The sequence below is a fragment of the Nerophis lumbriciformis genome, linkage group LG19 (genome assembly GCF_033978685.3).
Source record: "Nerophis lumbriciformis linkage group LG19, RoL_Nlum_v2.1, whole genome shotgun sequence".
Taxonomy (NCBI): domain Eukaryota; kingdom Metazoa; phylum Chordata; class Actinopteri; order Syngnathiformes; family Syngnathidae; genus Nerophis; species Nerophis lumbriciformis.
The window spans coordinates 37359104-37381839 of record NC_084566.2 but is presented as its reverse complement, the minus strand read 5'-3'; the positions used below and the strand labels follow the sequence as shown (position 1 = coordinate 37381839).

Below are 22736 nucleotides of genomic sequence, written 5' to 3'. Positions count from 1 at the left end.
TATAAATAAATAAATAAATAAATAAATTTAACAAAAATAATAATAAAAAAAGTAAAAGGCACAAGCAGATGAATGCTGGGTCTACTGTAATTTCTCTGATCTCTGATCAGTTGCTTTTGTTGAACAGGAAAAGAGGCGAAAAAGTGTGAAACTGAGTTGATACTGTTAGGCACCAATTTATTATTTTTTTTTTTAAATAAATAAATAAAAAATACAAATAAAAAAGTAAAAGGCACAAGCGGATGAATGCTGGGTCGACTGTAATTTCCTTTGATCTCTGATCAGTTGCTTTTGTTGAACAGGAAAAGAGGTGAAAAAGTGTGGAACTGAGTTGATACTGTTAGCCACCAAAAAAATAAAATAAATAAAAATAAAAATAAAAACTTTAAAAAAAATAAATAAAATAAAAAATAATGTAAAAGGAAAAAGCGGATGAATGCTGGGTCTACTGTAATTTCCTCTTAACTGTGATCAGTTGCTTTTGTTGAACAGGAAAAGAGGTGAAAAAGTGTGAAACTGAGTTGATACTGTTAGGCACCAAAAAAATAAAACAAAAAAAAATTAAAAAAATTAAAATTAAAATTAAAAAAATAAATAAATTTAAAATAAGTAAAAGGCACAAGCGGATGAATGCTGGGTCTACTGCAATTTTCTCTGATCTCTGATCAGTTGCTTTTCTTAAACAGGAAAAGAGGTGAAAAAAGTGTGTAACTGAGTTGATACTGTTAGGCACCAAAAAAAAAATTTTTTAATTTAAAATACATTAAAAATAAAATAAAAATAAAAAAAAAGTAAAAGGCACAAGCGGATGAATGCTGGGTCTACTGTAATTTCCTCCGGTCTCTGATCAGTTGCTTTTGTTGAACAGGAAAAGAGGTGAAAAAGTGTGAAACTGAGTTGATACTGTTAGGCACCAAAAAAATTTTTTTTTAATATAAAATACATTAAAAATAAAATAAAAATAAAAAAAAGTAAAAGGCACAAGCGGATGAATGCTGGGTCTACTGTAATTTTCTCTGATCTCTGATCAGTTGCTTTTGTTGAACAGGAAAATAGGTGAAAAAGTGTGAAACTGAGTTGATACTGTTAGGCACCAATTTTTTTAATTTTTAAATAATAATAAAAAAAATAAAAAATAAAAAATAAAATAAAAAGAAAAAGAAAAATAAGTAAAAGGCACAAGCGGATGAATGCTGGGTCTACTGCAATTTTCTCTGATCTCTGATCATTTGCTTTTGTTAAACAGGAAAATAGGTGAAAAAGTGTGAAACTGAGTTGATACAGTTAGGCACCAAAAAAAATGTTTTTTAAAAATAATTTAAAAAAAACAAAATTATATATTTTTTTAAAATAGGAAAAAGTAAGTAAAAGGCACAAGCGGATGAATGCTGGGTCTACTGTAATTTCTTCTGATCTGTGATCAGTTGCTTTTCTTAAACAGGAAAGGAGGTAAAAAAAGTGTGAAACTGAGTTGATACTATTTTTAAACGTAAAGCTAAATAAAACAGGAAAAAGTCAGGTTTTGTTGGTGCAGTGCCACCTGCTGGATGTGCCCGCTCAGTGCCCTCTTTTGGCTCCCCCGATGCAAGTGGATTGCAACGAGGGGGGAAACAAAAGCAAATACTTCTTGAATGTGGTAACGAGCGACTACTGTATCTTTCAGCTGGAGGACGACCTGCAGTCTCTGCAGAAGAAGATGAAGGGAACAGAAGATGAGCTGGACAAATACTCAGAGGCCCTGAAGGACGCTCAGGAGAAACTGGATCTGTCGGAGAAGAAGGCCGCAGATGTGAGTTGGCCCCGAGGATGCCACTTTTTCCACATTGGATGGGGGCGGGCAGGCGGGGGGGTGCGGGGGGGGGGGGGGGGGGGGGGGTACACAACAACCGCAAAGTTGTGGTTTGTTGCTGACAAAGTATCAATTACCACGTTTGGCGATGGCCTCAACTCAACGCCAAGACGCTCTAAGAAGTCAAAAGTATCTGAATGGAACACAGATGTTTCCCAACAGAGCTCCTCCATTTTTTACTTCTCCTGCTAAGACGTTCTAAAACCTTAATATTAGTAAATGAAACAAAAGGTTGTTGGAATGAATCATAGCAGAAACAAAGAAGAAAATAGCAGAGACTACAGAGCACACAGACAAGTGATATCGTCATGTGCAAAACATTTGGAAATGTGGTTTTAAAAACATAAAATACTATAAAATGTATAACAAATACACACAAATAATAATGATTTAGTGTAATCAAATATACAATACAAAAGAATACAACGAAAGAACAAAGAATATTTGTATCAATTAGATAGCCTTTTTTTAAATATGAAGAATTATCACCTTAACCCTATAAGCCTTTAAAATGAATAAATAAATAAAAATCAGCTTTATTAAATCTAAAATAACTTAACCGGAATTATTAAATAATTTTTTTATTAAATATAAAACAAATTACACATCATAATGTACTGAAATATTACAAGTTCACTGTATATAAACTTATTAAATAAAATAATTAAATGAAAAAAATGGGTTTTGTGAAGTGTAAAATCCATCCATCAAGCTTTCGTAAATAAACACAATAAATTACACTGAACATTTTTACAAAAATGAGAGCATTTATGAAATATAAAAATAAGTTATCATTAAATTAAATTATCTGAATTGTATAGAAAATTTATTAAATAGGCTTGAATAAAAAAAAAAGCTTTATTAAATGCACTAGTAAATCACACAGACTAATTTGTTTAAATGAATAGATTCAATTTCATTGAAAATAAATTTGATAGAAATATTTGATTGAATGGGGAACTTTATTTAAAAAAAGATATTGATAAGCTTCAATAAATCTGAAATAAAATAAATAGCCTTTATTAAATATAAAAAAATATATTAATATAAATAAATACAATAACTCTATTATATGTCAAATAACTTCAATGGGAATAATAAATACAATAACTTGATCGAAAATAAATTACATGTAAGACTTTATTAAAATGATACCGTTTTATTAGGTACAAAATTAAATTAAATTGAATAATTAAATGAAATAATGTTGTTAGGCATTATTAGGTATAGAATCAATGACATTATACGCAGGTTTTATTTAATTGAAAAAAAACATTAACCTATATAATTAAAATAAAAATGAAAATTTCTCAAATAAAATAGAATAGGAAAATATATATATATATTTTTTAATATCAGATAATCAGCATAAAAAACAAATTACTGTAAATGAAATAGAATTAAATAAATGAGCTTCATTAAATGTAAAGAAAAATTAGTATCATAATTAGAATAAAGTTAACAGCTGTTATTTTATTTAAAATAAATGAGATGGAATAATTTAATAAAAAATTAAATAATTATATCGATATGCGTCATTAAATCTGAAATAAATTACATAGAATAATTCCATTAAATAAGGAGAAAATAAAGAGAAAATGAGAAAACAAAACATAACATAACAAAACCTAAATCATTTGTATTCATTAAATAAAACAAATCCTAGTATACAAAAATTAATTAAAAATTATTTTATAATTGAATAAATAATTGATTCAATGCATGAAATAAATCATAAGAAAGAAATAAATACTACATGCAATGAAAAAGAGCAATAAAAACAATATTTAGAGGACGCACTTTTTTGTTGTTGTTCATCATTCCCAATCCTTATGTGAGACAAGCACACATGTTTGTTTTTGTTTCTCTTTTTTTTTAATGCACCCTAACTCGTAAATAAACAATAGCAAGAGGTGGCCACCAATGGAGGTAATGGGAATTCGATCTATTCGGCCTTTATAAAGCATTCTAAAAACATCCAAAAACCTCCATCAACGTTTAATATACATGCTGTAAGTGTATATCAATAAACTTCTACCAACTCAAAAGTGACGCAGCAGCTCAGTATATTTGGTTTTTGGATGTTTTAGGGGGCTTTATGTGCACCATAGAGGACTCCCTTTAGTTTCATTGTTAGCTACCTCGGACTTGTTGTATATTACAAATTAGAATGCATGAAAGAAAGAAAAATATGTGTTCTTGTCTTAGATTTTGAATTATGCGCAAAATTCCACAAAAGGTGCAGTTCTGCTTTAAGAGAAATCTAAGCTCAGTTTGAACTTAATTCAATTGTTTTCCCCCCCAGTCTATTTTGAGTGGTTGCAGCTGCTTTTTACATATAAGAAAACAAAAATGACGCACGAAATCATGAAAACTTGTGCAAAGTTATGCCAAAACTAAGCAAAAAAAAAAAAAAAAAAAAGCTCTTCATTCACAGGAAATTCAATTGCATTGATTCAATTCCAATGATTCGTTGGAAAACGGCAACAACAAAGGATCAGATTCATGGATGACAAATGATTAATCATTAGTCTTAGAAATCTAAGATTGTCATGCTGCACATCTGCTTTTCAGCAAAGCGAGTAAGAAAGAATGGTCGCTACTTTGCTGCTGAGCGTTTGGATCGGATTGTGGCGTCCTGGCAGCGTTTTCTCAAGCACGGACAAAAGTGGGCCAGCCTTTAGTCGAGCAGGAATGTCAGGAATGCGGCTAAAGCAAACAGAGAAGCTCTGACTTACTGCAGTCGTCAAGTGAAATCAATGCCCAGGCAGCCATATATTGCTTCCCTCCACACAACATACAATAATCATCATCATCTGCTTTGTATCAACATTACATTCTTACACACACACACACACACACACACACACAGTACAGAAGCACATACATTAAGGTCTAATCCACTGAAGGTTTGCTGGTGTTAAAACACACGCAAACTTGATAGCATGCAAAACTGATCTACAAAGATCTACAGGTCTGTGGGGCCCATTTTCATTTTTTTATTCAAAGAAAAATGATGCAATTAATTCATTTTTCAAACTGAGGCTCACTGACTTTGTAGGTTGTGAGGGCCCCCATTTCCACTATAGCTAGAATGATGGAAAAAATATATCTAGCACTAGAGTAGAGAGTTGCAACCTCACTTCAGAATGCAAAACACACAAAGTAAAAAAAAAAGTTTTTACTTTTGTAGTTGTGAGGACCGACCGCTGTTGCTAGGTAGATTTGACCATACACACACACGTTCTGTGAGTTTGGATATTTGGACCCTGGTTATAGATATTTTGACGTATATTTCAACAATATTTCAGCAATATTTGGACTTAACTCTTGTTTTATAGTTTCACTTTATTTGCCTAATTTTGGACTTAATTTGTCAAATATTTGGACTCTAATTGTGTTATATTTGGACCTTGGTTATAGATATTTTGACTATAGAGTTAGAGTTAATGTGTGTAGTGTTGGAATTCATTTATACTTTGACTTAATTTTAGGTATTTTTTTTAATACTATTTGGACTTTATTTGAACAATATTTGGACTTTATTAGTGTATTATTTGGACTTTATTTGTGTAATATTGGGACTTTATCCGTACAATATTTTGACTGTATTTGTATAATATTATGAGTACATTTATAAACATTTGTAGAATTTATTGTAAAATTTTTACACATAATTTGTGTAATATTTGGACTTTATTTGAACAATATTTAGATTTTATTAGTGTATTAGTTGGACTTAATTAGTATATTGTTATGACTGGATTTATACAATATTTAAAGTATATTTCAACAATATTTGGACTTAACTCTTGTTTTATTATGACTTTACTGGTACAACATTAGGATTTTATTTGTGTTATATTTGGACCTTGTTTATAGATGTTTTGACTTTATTTGTGCAATATTTGGACTTAGTTCGTGTAATATTCGGACTTAAATAGTTGGAATTTATTTGTGTAATATTTGGTCCTATCTGTGTAATATTTGTGCAATATTTTGACTTTGTTTGTAATATTTGTAATTTAATTATGTAATATTTAGGCTTTATTTGAACAATATTTAGACTTTGTATAATATATAATAATTGGACTTAATTTGTATTTTGTTATGACTTGAATTGTACAATATTTAAAGTATATTTCAACAATATTTGGACTTAACTCTTGTTTTATGGTTTCACTTTATTTGCCTAATTTTGGACTTAATTTGTCAAATATTTGGACTGTAATTGTGTTATATTTGGGCCTTGGTTATAGATATTTTGACTTTATTTGTGCAATATTTGGACTTAGTTTGTGTAATATTTGGACTTAAATTGTGAAATATCTGGATTGTATTTGTGCAAGATCTGGAATTAATTTGTATAATAGTTTGAATTTATTTGTGTAATATTTGGACCTATCCGTGTAATATTTTGATTTTTTTTGTAATATTTGGACCTAGTTTGTGTAATATTTGGACTTTATTTGTGTAATTTTCTGAATTATTTGTGTAATATGTTTGGACTTCATTTTTGCAATACCGTAGTTGGACTTAATTTGTATAATATTTAAAATGTATTTGTGTAATTTTGGGACTTTATTTGTGCAATATTTGGACTTTATTTGTAAAATATTATGACTTTATTTATAACTATTTGTACAATTTATTGTACAATTCCAGACATAATTTGTGTAACAATTGTACTTTATTTGAAGAAAATTTGGACTTTATTAGTGTATTATTTGGACTGTATTTGTATGATATTAGGACTTTATTTATAAATATTTGTTCAATTTATTGTACAATTTTTAGAAATAATTTGTGTAATATTTGGACTTTATTTTAACAATATTTGGACTTTATTTGTGCAGTATTTGGATCTAGTTTGTGTTATATTTGGACTTTATTTGTGTAATATTCTGAATTATTTGTGTAATAATTGGACTTAATTTGTGCAATACCATAGTTGGACTTTATTTGTACAAAATTTACAATTTATTTGTTTAATATTGGGACTTTATTTGTGAAATATTTTGACTTTATTTGTAAAATATTATCCCTTTATTTATAACTATTTGTACAATTTATTGTATAATTTAATTGTGCAACAATTGTACTTTATTTGAAGACCACTTGGACTGTATTAGTGTATTATTTGGACTTTTTTTGTGTAATATTGGGACTTTATTCGTACAAAATTTGGACTGTATTTGTATGATATTAGGACATTAATATTAAATATTTATACAATTTATTGTACAATTTTTAGACATAATTTGTGTGATATTTGGACTTTATTTTAACAATATTTGGACTTTATTTGTGTATTATTTGGACTGTATTTGAACAATGATTGGACTTAATTTGTACATTGTTATAACTTGATTTGTACAATATTTAAAGTATATATCAACAATATTTGGAGTCTTGTTTTATTATTACTTTTTTGGTACAACATTAGGATTTTATTTGGAAAATATTTGGACTTTATTTGTGTAATATTTAGAGTTAATTTGTGTAGTGTTGGAGTTCATTTATATTTTGACTTAATTTTAGATATTATTTTTAATACTATTTGGACTTTATTTGAACAATATTTGGACTTTATTAGTGTATTATTTGGACTTTATTTGTGTAATATTGGTACTTTATTTGTCCAATATTTTGACTGTATTTGTATAACATTATGAGTATATTTATAAATATTTGTACAATTTATTGTACAATTTTTACACATAATTTGTGTAATATTTAGGCTTTATTTGAACAATATTTACACTTTATTCATGTAATAGTTGGACTTAATTTGTATATTGTTATTACTAGATTTGTACAATATTTAAAGTATATTTCAACAATATTTCTTGTTTTATTAAGACTTTATTGATACAAACTATTTTGACTTAATTTTAGGGATTTGTTTTTATACTATTTGGACTCTATTGGTGCAATAGTGTGAGTATGTGAGTATGTTACCAAACGTGTCCATACTAACACTTAAATGATCATATCAAGCTAAACAATATGAAACTAAATGTGGTTGTTCAGTGAAAGCAAATGAAAACGTTGTTACAGGTCAAAGGTCAGAGCACACATGTTTCCCTGTAGAAAAAGAGCCTCACATCCTGCCAGCCTGCGAACACAATGATGGCACATTCATGCATTCATGATGTGAGGATAAAATCAATGGTGAGGGTGAAGCTGATGTTTAAGAAAGAGGGTTAAGGAGATGTTTAAGGAAGATGGCGATGATGATGATGATGTATAAGATGATGATGATGGTGATATTTAATGGAGAGAGTGATTGGTGGCTTCCAACCATTGGTGTCGGTCGACATGTTCAGTTTACATTCCACAAGCATTGGAGGGTCAACAAGCCCACTTGGTTGAGGATTACAAGAAGCCCCACCCACCCATGACCCCACCTGCACCCCCACCTCCCCAACTTGACATGTCCACACTACTGCACCTTCATTTCTACTTCTCATTTTTTTTGCATTCCTGACACATTCTTAGCACCACAGTTAGTTCATGTGACTCATGTCCAAGTGAATAAATCATATCAGACAAGACCCCCCTCACTCCCCCCTATTGCCCCCATCATCAGCGCTGTTTCATCACAGAAGAACAATTCAGCCAGTAGCCAAAACCTTACTTTTCCTCTATTGCCACATTACACAAACAACTTCTCATTCATCAGATTTTGATGGAAAAGTATTACTTTTTATTGCAGCCTTTTTTGTCTAAAACCGACACTTTTTTTTTATTCAACAGTTGTCAACATTTTTCATGAAATAACTTAAAAGCACCACTTTTTTTTTTTATATCGTTACTTTTTTATTCCTGTAAAATGTAGAAAAAGTATAAGACTTTATTGACTTGACTTTTTTTCTTTTAAAATGACAACTTTTTCTTGTGATAAGACTTTCCCTATTATATCACAATTTTACACACATTTTTACTTTCATTATATTACGAATTTATTCTTGTTATTTTTTAATGCGAAGTACTTGTTTTTTCTTGTAAAATAAAAACATTATTTTTACTTTATTGTTATTGAACTACCGATAGTTTAACAACATTTTACTCATAATATCACTATTTCATTATTATAACAAAATTATAACTTTTACTATTGGAACATTAAAACTTAATTCCTGTGACATTTTCTTTTATTTTTTTTATTGTAAAATATATATTTTCACCATCTTACAACTTTTCTCTTATATGTCTTGTTTTTTTATTAATTCTACAACTTTTTTTTTAATTACTTTTTTCTTTTTTTCTTTGTATTATCACAATACTTTTCTTATAATATCACAATTATCAGAAAATAAACATTTTACTAGCATATTATTACTACTTTTTGTGACTTTATTCTTGCAATAAGTTGACTAAATTCTTAAAGGGAAAAAAAGCATTTTTTTCTTGTAAAATGGCACAACTATATTTGAACAATATTTGGACTTTATTAGTGTATTATTTGGACTTTATTTGTGTAATATTGGGACTTTATTCGTACGATATTTTGACTGTATTTGTGTAATATTATGAGTATATTTATAAATATTTGTATAATATATTGTACAATTTTTACACATAATTTGTGTAATATTTGGACTTTATTTGAACAATATTTGGACTTTATTAGTGTATTAGTTGGACTTAATTTTATATTGTTATGACTTGATTTGTACAATATTTAAAGTATATTTCAACAATATTTGGACTTAACTCTTGTTTTATTATGACTTTATTAGTACAACATTTGGATTTTATTTGAGAAATATTTGGACTTTATTTGTGTAATATTTAGAGTTAATTTGTGTATTGTTGGAATTCATTTATATTTTGACTCAATTTTAGGTATTTTTTTTAATACTAGTTGGACTTTATTGGTGTAATATTTGGACTTTATTCGTACAATATTTTGACTATGTTTGTATAATATTATGAGTATATTTATAAATATTTGTATAATTTATTGTACAATTTTTACACATAATTTGTGTAATATTTGGACTTTATTTGAACAATATTTGGACTTTATTAGTATATTATTTGGACTTTATTTGTGTGATATTGGTACTTTATTCGTACAATATTTTGACTGTATTTGTATAACATTATGAGTATATTTATAATTATTTGTACAATTTATTGTACGATTTTTACACATAATTTGTGTAATATATAGGCTTTATTTGAACAATATTTACACTTTATTCATGTAATAGTTGGACTTAATTTGTATATTGTTATTACTTGATTTGTACAATATTTAAAGTATATTTCAACAATATTTTTTGTTTTATTATGACTTTATTGGTACAACATTGGGATTTTATTTGAGAAATATTTGGACTTTGTGTAATATTTAGAGTTAATTTGTGTAGTGTTGGAATTCATTTATATTTTGACTCAATTTTAGGTATTTTTTTTAATACTAGTTGGACTTTATTGGTGTAATATTGGGACTTTATTCGTACAATATTTTGACTGTAATTGTGTAATATTATGAGTATATTTATAAATATTTGTATAATATATTGTACAATTTTTACACATAATTAGTGTAATATTTGGACTTTATTTGAACAATATTTGGACTTTATTAGTGTATTATTTGGACTTTATTTGTGTAATATTGGTACTTTATTCGTACAATATTTTGACTGTATTTGTATAACATTATGAGTATATTTATACATATTTGTACAATTTATTGTACAATTTTTACACATAATTAGTGTAATATTTGGACTTTATTTTAACAATATTTAGATTTTATTCATGTAATAGTTGGACTTAATTTGTATAATGTTATGACTTGATTTGTACAATATTTAAAGTTTATTTTAACAATATTTCTTGTTTTATTATGACTTTATTGGTACAACATTGGGAGTTTATTTGAGAAATATTTGGACTTTGTGTAATATTTAGAGTTAATTTGTGTAGTGTTGGAATTCATTTATATTTTGACTAAATTTTAGGTATTTTTTTTAATACTAGTTGGACTTTATTCGTACAATATTTTGACTATATTTGTATAATATTATGAGTATATTTATAAATATTTGTATGATTTATTGTACAATTTTTACACATAATTAGTGTAATATTTGGTTTTTTTTTTAACAATATTTAGACTTTATTCATGTAATAGTTGGACTTAATTTGTATATTGTTATTACTTGATCTGTACAACATTTAAAGTATATTTCAACAATATTTCTTGTTTTATTATGACTGTATTGGTACAACATTGGGAGTTTATTTGAGAAATATTTGGACTTTGTGTAATATTTAGAGTTAATTTGTGCAGTGTTGGAATTCATTTATATTTTGACTAAATTTTAGGTATTTTTTTTAATACTAGTTGGACTTTATTCGTACAATATTTTGACTATATTTGTATAATATTATGAGTATATTTATAAATATTTGTATAATTTATTGTACAATTTTTACACATAATTAATGTAATATTTGGACTTTATTTTAACAATATTTAGACTTTATTCATGTAATAGTTGGACTTAATTTGTATAATGTTATGACTTGATTTGTACAATATTTAAAGTATATTTTAACAATATTTCTTGTTTTATTATGACTTTATTGGTACAACATTAGGATTTTATTTGAGAAATATTTGGACTTTGTGTAATATTTAGAGTTAATTTGTGTAGTGTTGGAATTTATTTATATTTTGACTAAATTTTAGGTATTTTTTTTAATACTAGTTGGATTTTATTCGTACAATATTTTGACTATATTTGTATAACATTATGAGTATATTTATAAATATTTGTACAATTTATTGTACAATTTTTACACATAATTAGTGTAATATTTGGACTTTATTTTAACAATATTTAGACTTTATTCATGTAATAGTTGGACTTAATTTGTATAATGTCATGACTTGATTTGTACAATATTTAAAGTTTATTTTAACAATATTTCTTGTTTTATTATGACTTTATTGGTACAACATTGGGAGTTTATTTGAGAAATATTTGGACTTTGTGTAATATTTAGAGTTAATTTGTGCAGTGTTGGAATTCATTTATATTTTGACTAAATTTTAGGTATTTTTTTTAATACTAGTTGGACTTTATTTGTACAATATTTTGACTATATTTGTATAACATTATGAGTGTATTTATAAATATTTGTACAATTTATTGTACGATTTTTACACATAATTTGTGTAAAATTTAGGCTTTATTTGAACAATATTTACACTTTATTCATGTAATAGTTGGACTTAATTTGTATATTGTTATTACTTGATCTGTACAACATTTAAAGTATATTTCAACAATATTTCTTGTTTTATTATGACTGTAATGGTACAACATTGGGAGTTTATTTGAGAAATATTTGGACTTTGTGTAATATTTAGAGTTAATTTGTGCAGTGTTGGAATTCATTTATATTTTGACTAAATTTTAGTTTTTTTTTTAAATACTAGTTGGACTTTATTCGTACAATATTTTGACTATATTTGTATAACATTATGAGTATATTTATAAATATTTGTACAATTTATTGTACAATTTTTACACATAATTAGTGTAATATTTGGACTTTATTTTAACAATATTTAGATTTTATTCATGTAATAGTTGGACTTAATTTGTATAATGTTATGACTTGATTTGTACAATATTTAAAGTTTATTTTAACAATATTTCTTGTTTTATTATGACTTTATTGGTACAACATTGGGAGTTTATTTGAGAAATATTTGGACTTTGTGTAATATTTAGAGTTAATTTGTGTAGTGTTGGAATTCATTTATATTTTGACTAAATTTTAGGTATTTTTTTTAATACTAGTTGGACTTTATTCGTACAATATTTTGACTATATTTGTATAATATTATGAGTATATTTATAAATATTTGTATGATTTATTGTACAATTTTTACACATAATTAGTGTAATATTTGGACTTTATTTTAACAATATTTAGACTTTATTCATGTAATAGTTGGACTTAATTTGTATATTGTTATTACTTGATCCGTACAACATTTAAAGTATATTTCAACAATATTTCTTGTTTTATTATGACTTTATTGGTACAACATTGGGATTTTATTTGAGAAATATTTGGACTTTGTGTAATATTTAGAGTTAATTTGTGTAGTGTTGGAATTCATTTATATTTTGACTCAATTTTAGGTATTTTTTTTAATACTAGTTGGACTTTATTCGTACAATATTTTGACTATATTTGTATAATATTATGAGAATATTTATAAATATTTGTATAATTTATTGTACAATTTTTACACATAATTAGTGTAATATTTGGGTTTTTTTTAACAATATTTAGACTTTATTCATGTAATAGTTGGACTTAATTTGTATAATGTTATGACTTGATTTGTACAATATTTAAAGTATATTTCAACAATATTTCTTGTTTTATTATGACTGTATTGGTACAACATTGGGAGTTTATTTGAGAAATATTTGGACTTTGTGTAATATTTAGAGTTAATTTGTGCAGTGTTGGAATTCATTTATATTTTGACTAAATTTTAGGTATTTTTTTTAATACTAGTTGGACTTTATTCGTACAATATTTTGACTATATTTGTATAATATTATGAGAATATTTATAAATATTTGTATAATTTATTGTACAATTTTTACACATAATTAGTGTAATATTTGGACTTTATTTTAACAATATTTAGACTTTATTCATGTAATAGTTGGACTTAATTTGTATAATGTTATGGCTTGATTTGTACAATATTTAAAGTATATTTTAACAATATTTCTTGTTTTATTATGACTTTATTGGTACAACATTGGGATTTTATTTGAGAAATATTTGGACTTTGTGTAGTATTTAGAGTTAATTTGTGTAGTGTTGGAATTCATTTATATTTTGACTCAATTGTAGGTATTTTTTTAAATACTAGTTGGACTTTATTGGTGTAATATTTGGATTTTATTCGTACAATATTTGACTATGTTTGTATAATATTATGAGTATATTTATAAATATTTGTATAATTTATTGTACAATTTTTACACATAATTTGTGTAATATTTGGACTTTATTTGAACAATATTTGGACTTTATTAGTGTATTATTTGGACTTTATTCGTGTAATATTGGGACTTTATTCGTACAATATTTTGACTGTATTTGTATAACATTATGAGTATATTTATAAATATTTGTACAATTTATTGTACCATTTTTACACATAGTTTGTGTAAAATGTAGGCTTTATTTGAACAATATTTGCACTTTATTCATGTAATAGTTGGACTTAATTTGTATATTGTTATTACTTGATTTGTACAATATTTAAAGTATATTTCAACAATATTTCTTGTTTTATTATGACTGTATTGGTACAACATTGGGAGTTTATTTGAGAAATATTTGGACTTTGTGTAATATTTAGAGTTAATTTGTGTAGTGTTGGAATTCATTTATATTTTGACTAAATTTTAGGTATTTTTTTTAATACTAGTTGGACTTTATTCGTACAATATTTTGACTATATTTGTATAACATTATGAGTATATTTATACATATTTGTACAATTTATTGTACAATTTTTACACATAATTAGTGTAATATTTGGACTTTATTTTAACAATATTTAGACTTTATTCATGTAATAGTTGGACTTAATTTGTATAATGTTATGACTTGATTTGTACAATATTTAAAGTTTATTTTAACAATATTTCTTGTTTTATTATGACTTTATTGGTACAACATTGGGAGTTTATTTGAGAAATATTTGGACTTTGTGTAATATTTAGAGTTAATTTGTGTAGTGTTGGAATTCATTTATATTTTGACTAAATTTTAGGTATTTTTTTTAATACTAGTTGGATTTTATTCGTACAATATTTTGACTATATTTGTATAATATTATGAGTATATTTATAAATATTTGTACAATTTATTGTACAATTTTTACACATAATTTGTGTAATATTTAGGCTTTATTTGAACAATATTTACACTTTATTCATGTAACAGTTGGACTTAATTTGTATATTGTTATTACTTGATTTGTACAATATTTAAAGTATATTTCAACAATATTTCTTGTTTTATTATGACTTTATTGGTACAACATTGGGATTTTATTTGAGAAATATTTGGACTTTGTGTAATATTTAGAGTTAATTTGTGTAGTGTTGGAATTCATTTATATTTTGACTAAATTTTAGGTATTTTTTTTAATACTAGTTGGACTTTATTCGTACAATATTTTGACTATATTTGTATAATATTATGAGTATATTTATAAATATTTGTATAATTTATTGTACAATTTTTACACATAATTAGTGTAATATTTGGACTTTATTTTAACAATATTTAGATTTTATACATGTAATAGTTGGACTTAATTTGTATAATGTCATGACTTGATTTGTACAATATTTAAAGTTTATTTCAACAATATTTCTTGTTTTATTATGACTTTATTGGTACAACATTGGGATTTTATTTGAGAAATATTTGGACTTTGTGTAATATTTAGAGTTAATTTGTGTAGTGTTGGAATTCATTTATATTTTGACTCAATTTTAGGTATTTTTTTTAATACTAGTTGGACTTTATTCGTACAATATTTTGACTATATTTGTATAATATTATGAGAATATTTATAAATATTTGTATAATTTATTGTACAATTTTTACACATAATTAGTGTAATATTTGGACTTTATTTTAACAATATTTAGATTTTATTCATGTAGTAGTTGGACTTAATTTGTATAATGTTATGGCTTGATTTGTACAATATTTAAAGTATATTTTAACAATATTTCTTGTTTTATTATGACTTTATTGGTACAACATTAGGATTTTATTTGAGAAATATTTGGACTTTGTGTAATATTTAGAGTTAATTTGTGTAGTGTTGGAATTCATTTATATTTTGACTCAATTTTAGGTATTTTTTTTAATACTAGTTGGACTTTATTGGTGTAATATTTGGACTTTATTCGTACAATATTTTGACTATGTTTGTATAATATTATGATTATATTAATACATATTTGTATAATTTATCGTACAATTTTTACACACAATTTGTGTAATATTTGGACTTTATTTGAACAATATTTGGACTTTATTAGTGTATTATTTGGACTTTATTTGTGTAATATTGGTACTTTATTCGTACAATATTTTGACTGTATTTGTATAACATTATGAGTATATTTATAAATATTTGTACAATTTATTGTAGCATTTTTACACATAATTAGTGTAATATTTGGACTTTATTTTAACAATTTTTAGACTTTATTCATGTAATAGTTGGACTTAATTTGTATAATGTTATGACTTGATTTGTACAATATTTAAAGTATATTTTAACAATATTTCTTGTTTTATTATGACTTTATTGGTACAACATTAGGATTTTATTTGAGAAATATTTGGACTTTGTGTAATATTTAGAGTTAATTTGTGTAGTGTTGGAATTCATTTATATTTTGACTTAATTTTAGGGATTTTTTTTTAATAATATTTGGACTTTATTAGTGTAATAGTGTATGGATTTGAACATGTTACCAAACGTGTCCATATAATAATCACATTTACCTTGTGACTCGTTTAGTTATTAGAATACATGGCAAAAAAAAAAAAAAAAAAAAGTGTAATCATTGCAGAAGAATGCAGCTGGAAGCCAAGACAAGTTGCCTTATAAGTACACGTTGGCCAAAGTTCCACACTTACACACCCCTGCGGGCGGACTTTGCTCACCTCGCTTGTGCGCATGCTCGGGACTGCACAAAGGCCTTTCCCCCCCTCCCTGCCGCGCCGTGTGACGTCACCAGGAGCGCAACTCTTCCCAGGATTGGAGGAATTGTCCATAAATGCGTGGCTGCCCTCCCCTCCGCTTGCAACATCCCCGCACTGCACGTCCCTTATTTCCTGTCTGCAAGAAAAGGAGGAGGAGGAAGAGAGAAAAAAAAAAGAAAAAAAAAAAAAGTTTTCTGACCAAACTTAGACGGGAATCGACGCCACTTTTGTTAAAGGATACAACGCAAAAAGCTGCTTTTTGGGTTGTTTTTTTCCCCCTTCCTCCATCTCTCTCCACACAAGCGGTTATTATTCTAGTCACAATGGAAGCGGTGAAGAAGAAAATTCAAGCCCTCCAGCAGCAAGTTGATGAGGCGGATGAGCGAGCAATGGCCGTCCAAAGAGATTTGGACACTGAGAAAGAACTGCGGGAAAAAGTGAGATTTACAAACTCATCCATTCATTATTATTAATCATTTCATTTTCACTCTTATGTGTCTTTTACTACACCGGGGGAAGTGCACTGGTGGCCTTAAAGCAACACTCCCTCCCACATGATGCTTTCTTCCTTTTTTTTCCACTCATGAAATGCAACTTTTAGCAGAAGTGACTTTGACACGTCTTCTTTGTGCTGTTTGAATAGTTTCTAGAAGGTGAAACTTCACATTGGGACAATACCTGACTCCCTCTGGGTGTGTTATGCAACTTAAAACGGACTTTGAAACTACTTTGGAATAGTTTCAGAGTCATTCTGAGGAATTTGATTTTTAATCCAGGTGATCTTTTTTTTTTTTTTAATTTTTAATGAGGTAATTAGTCTAAACTATAATCCTGATATATTATTAATTTTTAGAAAATATCTGTTTTAATTTAAATTATATTAATTACTTTAAAATATTTTTAGGCCACTATAACAATGATAACAACATTTTTTGAATGTTCAAACTTGATTAAAAATATGAATAAAATATATTGTAATATATATGTGTGTGTGTATGTATATATATTTATATATTTTTTAAATATATATATTATATGTATATATGTAAATACAATTATTCTTAACATTTTATATTTTTTTGTATTTTTTTTAATTAATTTAAAAAACACAAATAACATGTTTTCAAATAAATATAATTGAAAATAATAAGAAACATTTTTCTATTTGACAAATGAACAAAAATATGAACACATATACAATTAAAATAAGTACAACATTGTATAACTAACCTTTTTATGTTGTGAAAAATAATTTAAAAAAAATGTGAATAAAATGCATTTGAATATATATAATTTAGATATATAATTTAAATTTAAAAAATCTATATGTTCGAAAAATTATGAAAATATAAGTAACATATTTAAATATATCTATCTAAAAGTAATGATAATTACAAAACTTTAGAGTTTTCTTATATTTCAAAAAAATATTTAAATATATTTGAAATGATTCCTGGGTGCGGCCACCGGTAAGGTAAAATTATTTCTATTTCTAATTTAAAAATACTTTATACACATTTACAACAGGATTTTTTTTTTATCATCAACTGGTGTATATGTATATATATATATATATATATATATATATATATATATATATATATATATATATATATATATATATATATATATATATATATATATATATATATATGTGTACATATATGTATGTGTACATATATATCTATGTGTATGTGTGTATATATATATATATATATATATATATATATATATATATATATATATATATATATATATATATATATATATATATATACATATATATATATGTGTATATATACACATATATATATGTACATATATATATATGTATATATATATATATATATATATATATATATGCACATATATATATGTACACACATATATATATGTATATATATGTGTGTGTGTATATATATATATATGTGTGTGTATATATATATATGTATGTATATATATGTATATATATATGTGTGTATATATATATACATGTATGTATGCATATATATGTATGTATGTGTATATATATGTGTATGTATATATATATATATATATATATATATATATACATATATATATATATATATATATATATATATATATATATATATATATATATATACTGTATATATATATATATATATATATATATATATATATATATATATATATACTGTATATATATATATATATATATATATATATATATATATATATATATATATATATATTTATTTTATTTTTTTATTTTTATTTTTTTTGAGCTTGTTAACGTTTAGTCAGGCATCCGAATGAACACCCATAACGCGTCATGATCCTGCAGCTTACAGGAAGAAGCCATCAGGCTGCGTTATCAGCGCCACAGGAAGCAGGCACCAACAATGCATTCATCCTTAACCAGTGGGTGGGGTGGTATGGGTGTGTGGGAGCGGGGGGGGGGGGCTGCAGGAACACATAGCGAGGCCAGCTGTGCCTCTTCGGGTTACATCACCGGCTTGAAAGTGTCAGCGTCTGCGCATCGCTGTGTTTGTAGGACATCTGGGCTCAGCCAAGCCACGGCAGTAGGTCAAGCTGCAGGAATTCCGGGGGTGACGTAATCATTAGCATATAAGACAACAAAGCAGGAAGTTGAGCGGGGCTAAAACTTTACAAACCTCCTTCCTTATCGTAGATGTTTCCCCCCCACCCCCTCGACCTCTGACCCTCTCCCTGTGTGACTCTATCTGCAGGCTGAGAGCGATGTGGCGTCCCTCAACCGCAGGATCCAACTGGTGGAGGAGGAGCTGGACCGGGCCCAGGAGAGGCTGGCCACGGCCCTGCAGAAGCTGGAGGAGGCCGAGAAGATGGCGGACGAAAGCGAAAGGTGACAGAAGGATATATTTTTTAATTTTTATATCAAGCGACTTACAGTAGCTATAAGAAAGAGTTCAGCTTTTTCACTTTCTGTTTTAGCATTTAGATTTGTTGGCTAAACTTTGGGTGGTTAATGAATTGATGTCTATTTGTCTATCTCTCTGTCTGTCGAGCTCTCTGTCAATATTGAAAGAAAAAAATGTCCCTCAGGGATGACTATTGAGTCCGTCAAAATAAACAAAAATAAAAGGCCTTGCACAAACTTTTCTGGATAGCACTTAGCGTATTTTTCCGACTATAAGTCGCAGTTTTTTTCATAGTTTGGCCGGGGGTGCGACTTATACTCAGGAGCGACTTATGTGTGAAATGATTAACACATTAGCGTAAAATACCAAATAATATTATTTATCTCATTCACGTAAGAGACTAGACGTATAAGATTTCATGGGATTTAGCGATTAGATTGTTTGGTAAACGTATAGCATGTTCTATATGTTATAGTTATTTGAATGACTCTTACCATAATATGTTACGTTAACATACCAGTTGGTTATTTATGCCTCATATAACGTACACTTATTCAGCCTGTTGTTCACTATTCTTTATTTATTTTAAATTGCCTTTCAAATGTCTATTCTTGCTGTTGGCTTTTATCAAATACATTTCCCCCAAAAATGCGACTTATATATGTTTTTTTCCTTCTTTATTATGCATTTTCGGCCGGTGGGACTTATACTCCGGTGCGACTTATACTCTGAAAAATACGGTAATTGACTTGTTAAGTTAAAAGTTAAAGTACTAACGATTGTCACACACACACACTAGGTGTGGCGAAATTATTCTCTGCATTTTGACCCATCATCCTTGATCCCCCCCCTGGGAGGTGAGGGGAGCAGTGAGCAGCAACGGTGGCCGCGCCCGGGAATCATTTTTGGTGATTTAACCCCCAATTTCAACCCTTGATGCTGAGTGCCAAGCAGGGAGGTAATGGCTCCCGTTTTTATAGTCTTTGGTATGACTCGGCCAGGGTTTGAACTCACGACCTACCGATCTCACTAACCACTAGGCCACTGAGTTGGGCAGATACTGTGGTTTATTGATTCCAAAAGTTATATATCTTACCTTGTATCTATGCGTCCATCCATCTATCTTGGATACCTTGGATCCCTATTACACCTACTCAGTGGCCTTGTGGTTAGAGGGTCGGCCCTGAGATCGGTAGGTCGTGAGTTCAAACCCCCGGCCGAGTCATACCGAAGACTATAAAAATGGGACCCGTTACCTCCCTGGTTGTCACTCAGCATCAAGGGTTGGAATTGGGGGTTAAATCACCAAAAATTATTCCCGGGCGTGACCACCGCTGCTGCTCACTGCTCCCCTCACCTCCCAGGGGGGTGAACAAGGGGATGGGTCAAATACAGAGGACACATTTCGCCACACCTAGTGTGTGTGTGACAATCATTGGTACTTTAACTTTAACTTAACTTTAACTATTAGAAATGGTTTATCTCTCTGTCTGTTTAGCTAGCTCTTACGGATTTGAATCTTGCAACAATGACGATTCTCAATCCAACACAATTTTTCATTGAAACTGATTCTGAAAATATATTATGTTGTATATAAAAAGGTATAAGTATCTATCTAGCTCGCATTGCTTTGCTACCATAGATGTAAAATATGTCATGATAAGCGACGTGCCTACATGGCGGCCATCTTGGTGGGGGCCAGTTTCCCAATTTAAGGTAATGCGATGCAATGTATATTGCAAATAAATCATAATTCTCAATCGATTTGCATGCAGTTTACTTTGATATCAATGTAAAAACTTGTGCTATTAATACAGTTTATTAAAAAAAATAATAATAATATGAAAGATTATTGCTAGTTTTCTTTTTTTCATATTTTTCCACTGTATGCAGCACATGTTTTTTATATACATAATCGTATTGTTTTATGTATCAAAGGGAATTTTACGTGTTGGCTCGTGTTAAAATGTGATTTGAAGCACGGTTATTTGCCCCAGAAAGCGTCAATAACATTCAAAAAAGAAGTCAACAAAGACTGTCAGCCATCCGTAAACTTAAAGGACTATACGTTGCACCTCACCTCCTGTTATTACTGGACCAAAGCGTCGTTCAACCCATCCTTCCGTACTGTTCCACATGTTTTTTCACTATGCTTTCTGTAACCAACCGGACTAAAGTCACTCGCATTACAAACATAGCAGCTAAAATCATCGGCCTAACCACACCCAACATTTCAGATCTAAACCACAGGTCCAGCATTCGACTGGCAAACACAATAGTCCAGGATATGACTCACCCACTACACCAATACATCATACCACTACCATCAGGGCGCAGGTACAGAACTAGAGATGTCCGATAATATCGGACTGCCGATATTATCGGCCGATAAATGCTTTAAAATGTAATATCGGAAATTATCGGTTTCAAAAAGTAAAATTTTTGACTTTTTAAAACGCCGCTGTACGGAGTGTTACACGGACGTAGGGAGAAGTACAAAGCGCCAATAAGCCTTTGCCCAATCACATAATATCTACGGCTTCCCACACACACAAATGAATGCGTCGCATACTTGGTCAACAGCCATACAGGTCACACTGAGGGTGGCCGTATAAACAACTTTAACACTGTTACAAATATGCGCCACACACCAAACAAGAATGACAAACACATTTCGGGAGAACATCCGCACCGTAACACAACATAAACACAACAGAACAAATACCCAGAAACCCTTGCAGCACTAACTTTTCCGGGACGCTACAATATACACCCCCCGCCCACCTCAACCTCCTCATTCTCTCTCAGGGAGAGCATGTCCCAAATTCCAAGCTGCTGTTTTTGAGGCATGTTAAAAAAAACAATGCACTTTGTGACTTCAATAATAAATATGGCAGTGCCATGTTGGCATTTTTTTCCATAACTTGAGTTGATTTATTTTGGAAAACCTTGTTACATTGTTTAATGCATCCAGCGGGGCATCACAACAAAATTAGGCCTAATAATGTGTTAATTCCACGACTGTACATATCGGTATCGGTCGGTATCGGAATCGATAATTAAGAGTTGGACAATATCGGATATCAGCAAAAAAGCCATTATCGAACATCTCTAGTTACAATGCATTTAAAAATAAACATCAACCGTCATGTCTCTCATAATGATTGTGAACAGTAAGCATCCGTCCATCCATTTGC

General features: G+C 28.1%; 1 protein-coding gene across 4 annotated transcripts in view; it reads left to right on the top strand.

The window, feature by feature from the left end:
* The window catches only part of LOC133618455 (tropomyosin alpha-4 chain-like), a 39227-nt gene that overhangs the window by 9301 nt on the left and 7190 nt on the right, over positions 1 to 22736 (top strand). For 2 of the 4 annotated variants that reach the window (XM_061978816.2, XM_061978817.2), the window contains exons 2-3: positions 1664 to 1789; positions 19390 to 19523. In XM_061978816.2, the coding sequence (XP_061834800.1) occupies positions 1664 to 1789; positions 19390 to 19523 (260 nt within the window). Of the gene's footprint in view, positions 1 to 1663; positions 1790 to 16716; positions 17095 to 19389; positions 19524 to 22736 lie in introns of those variants that run through there. The other 2 variants (XM_061978815.1, XM_061978814.2) reach the window with 2 other exon arrangements.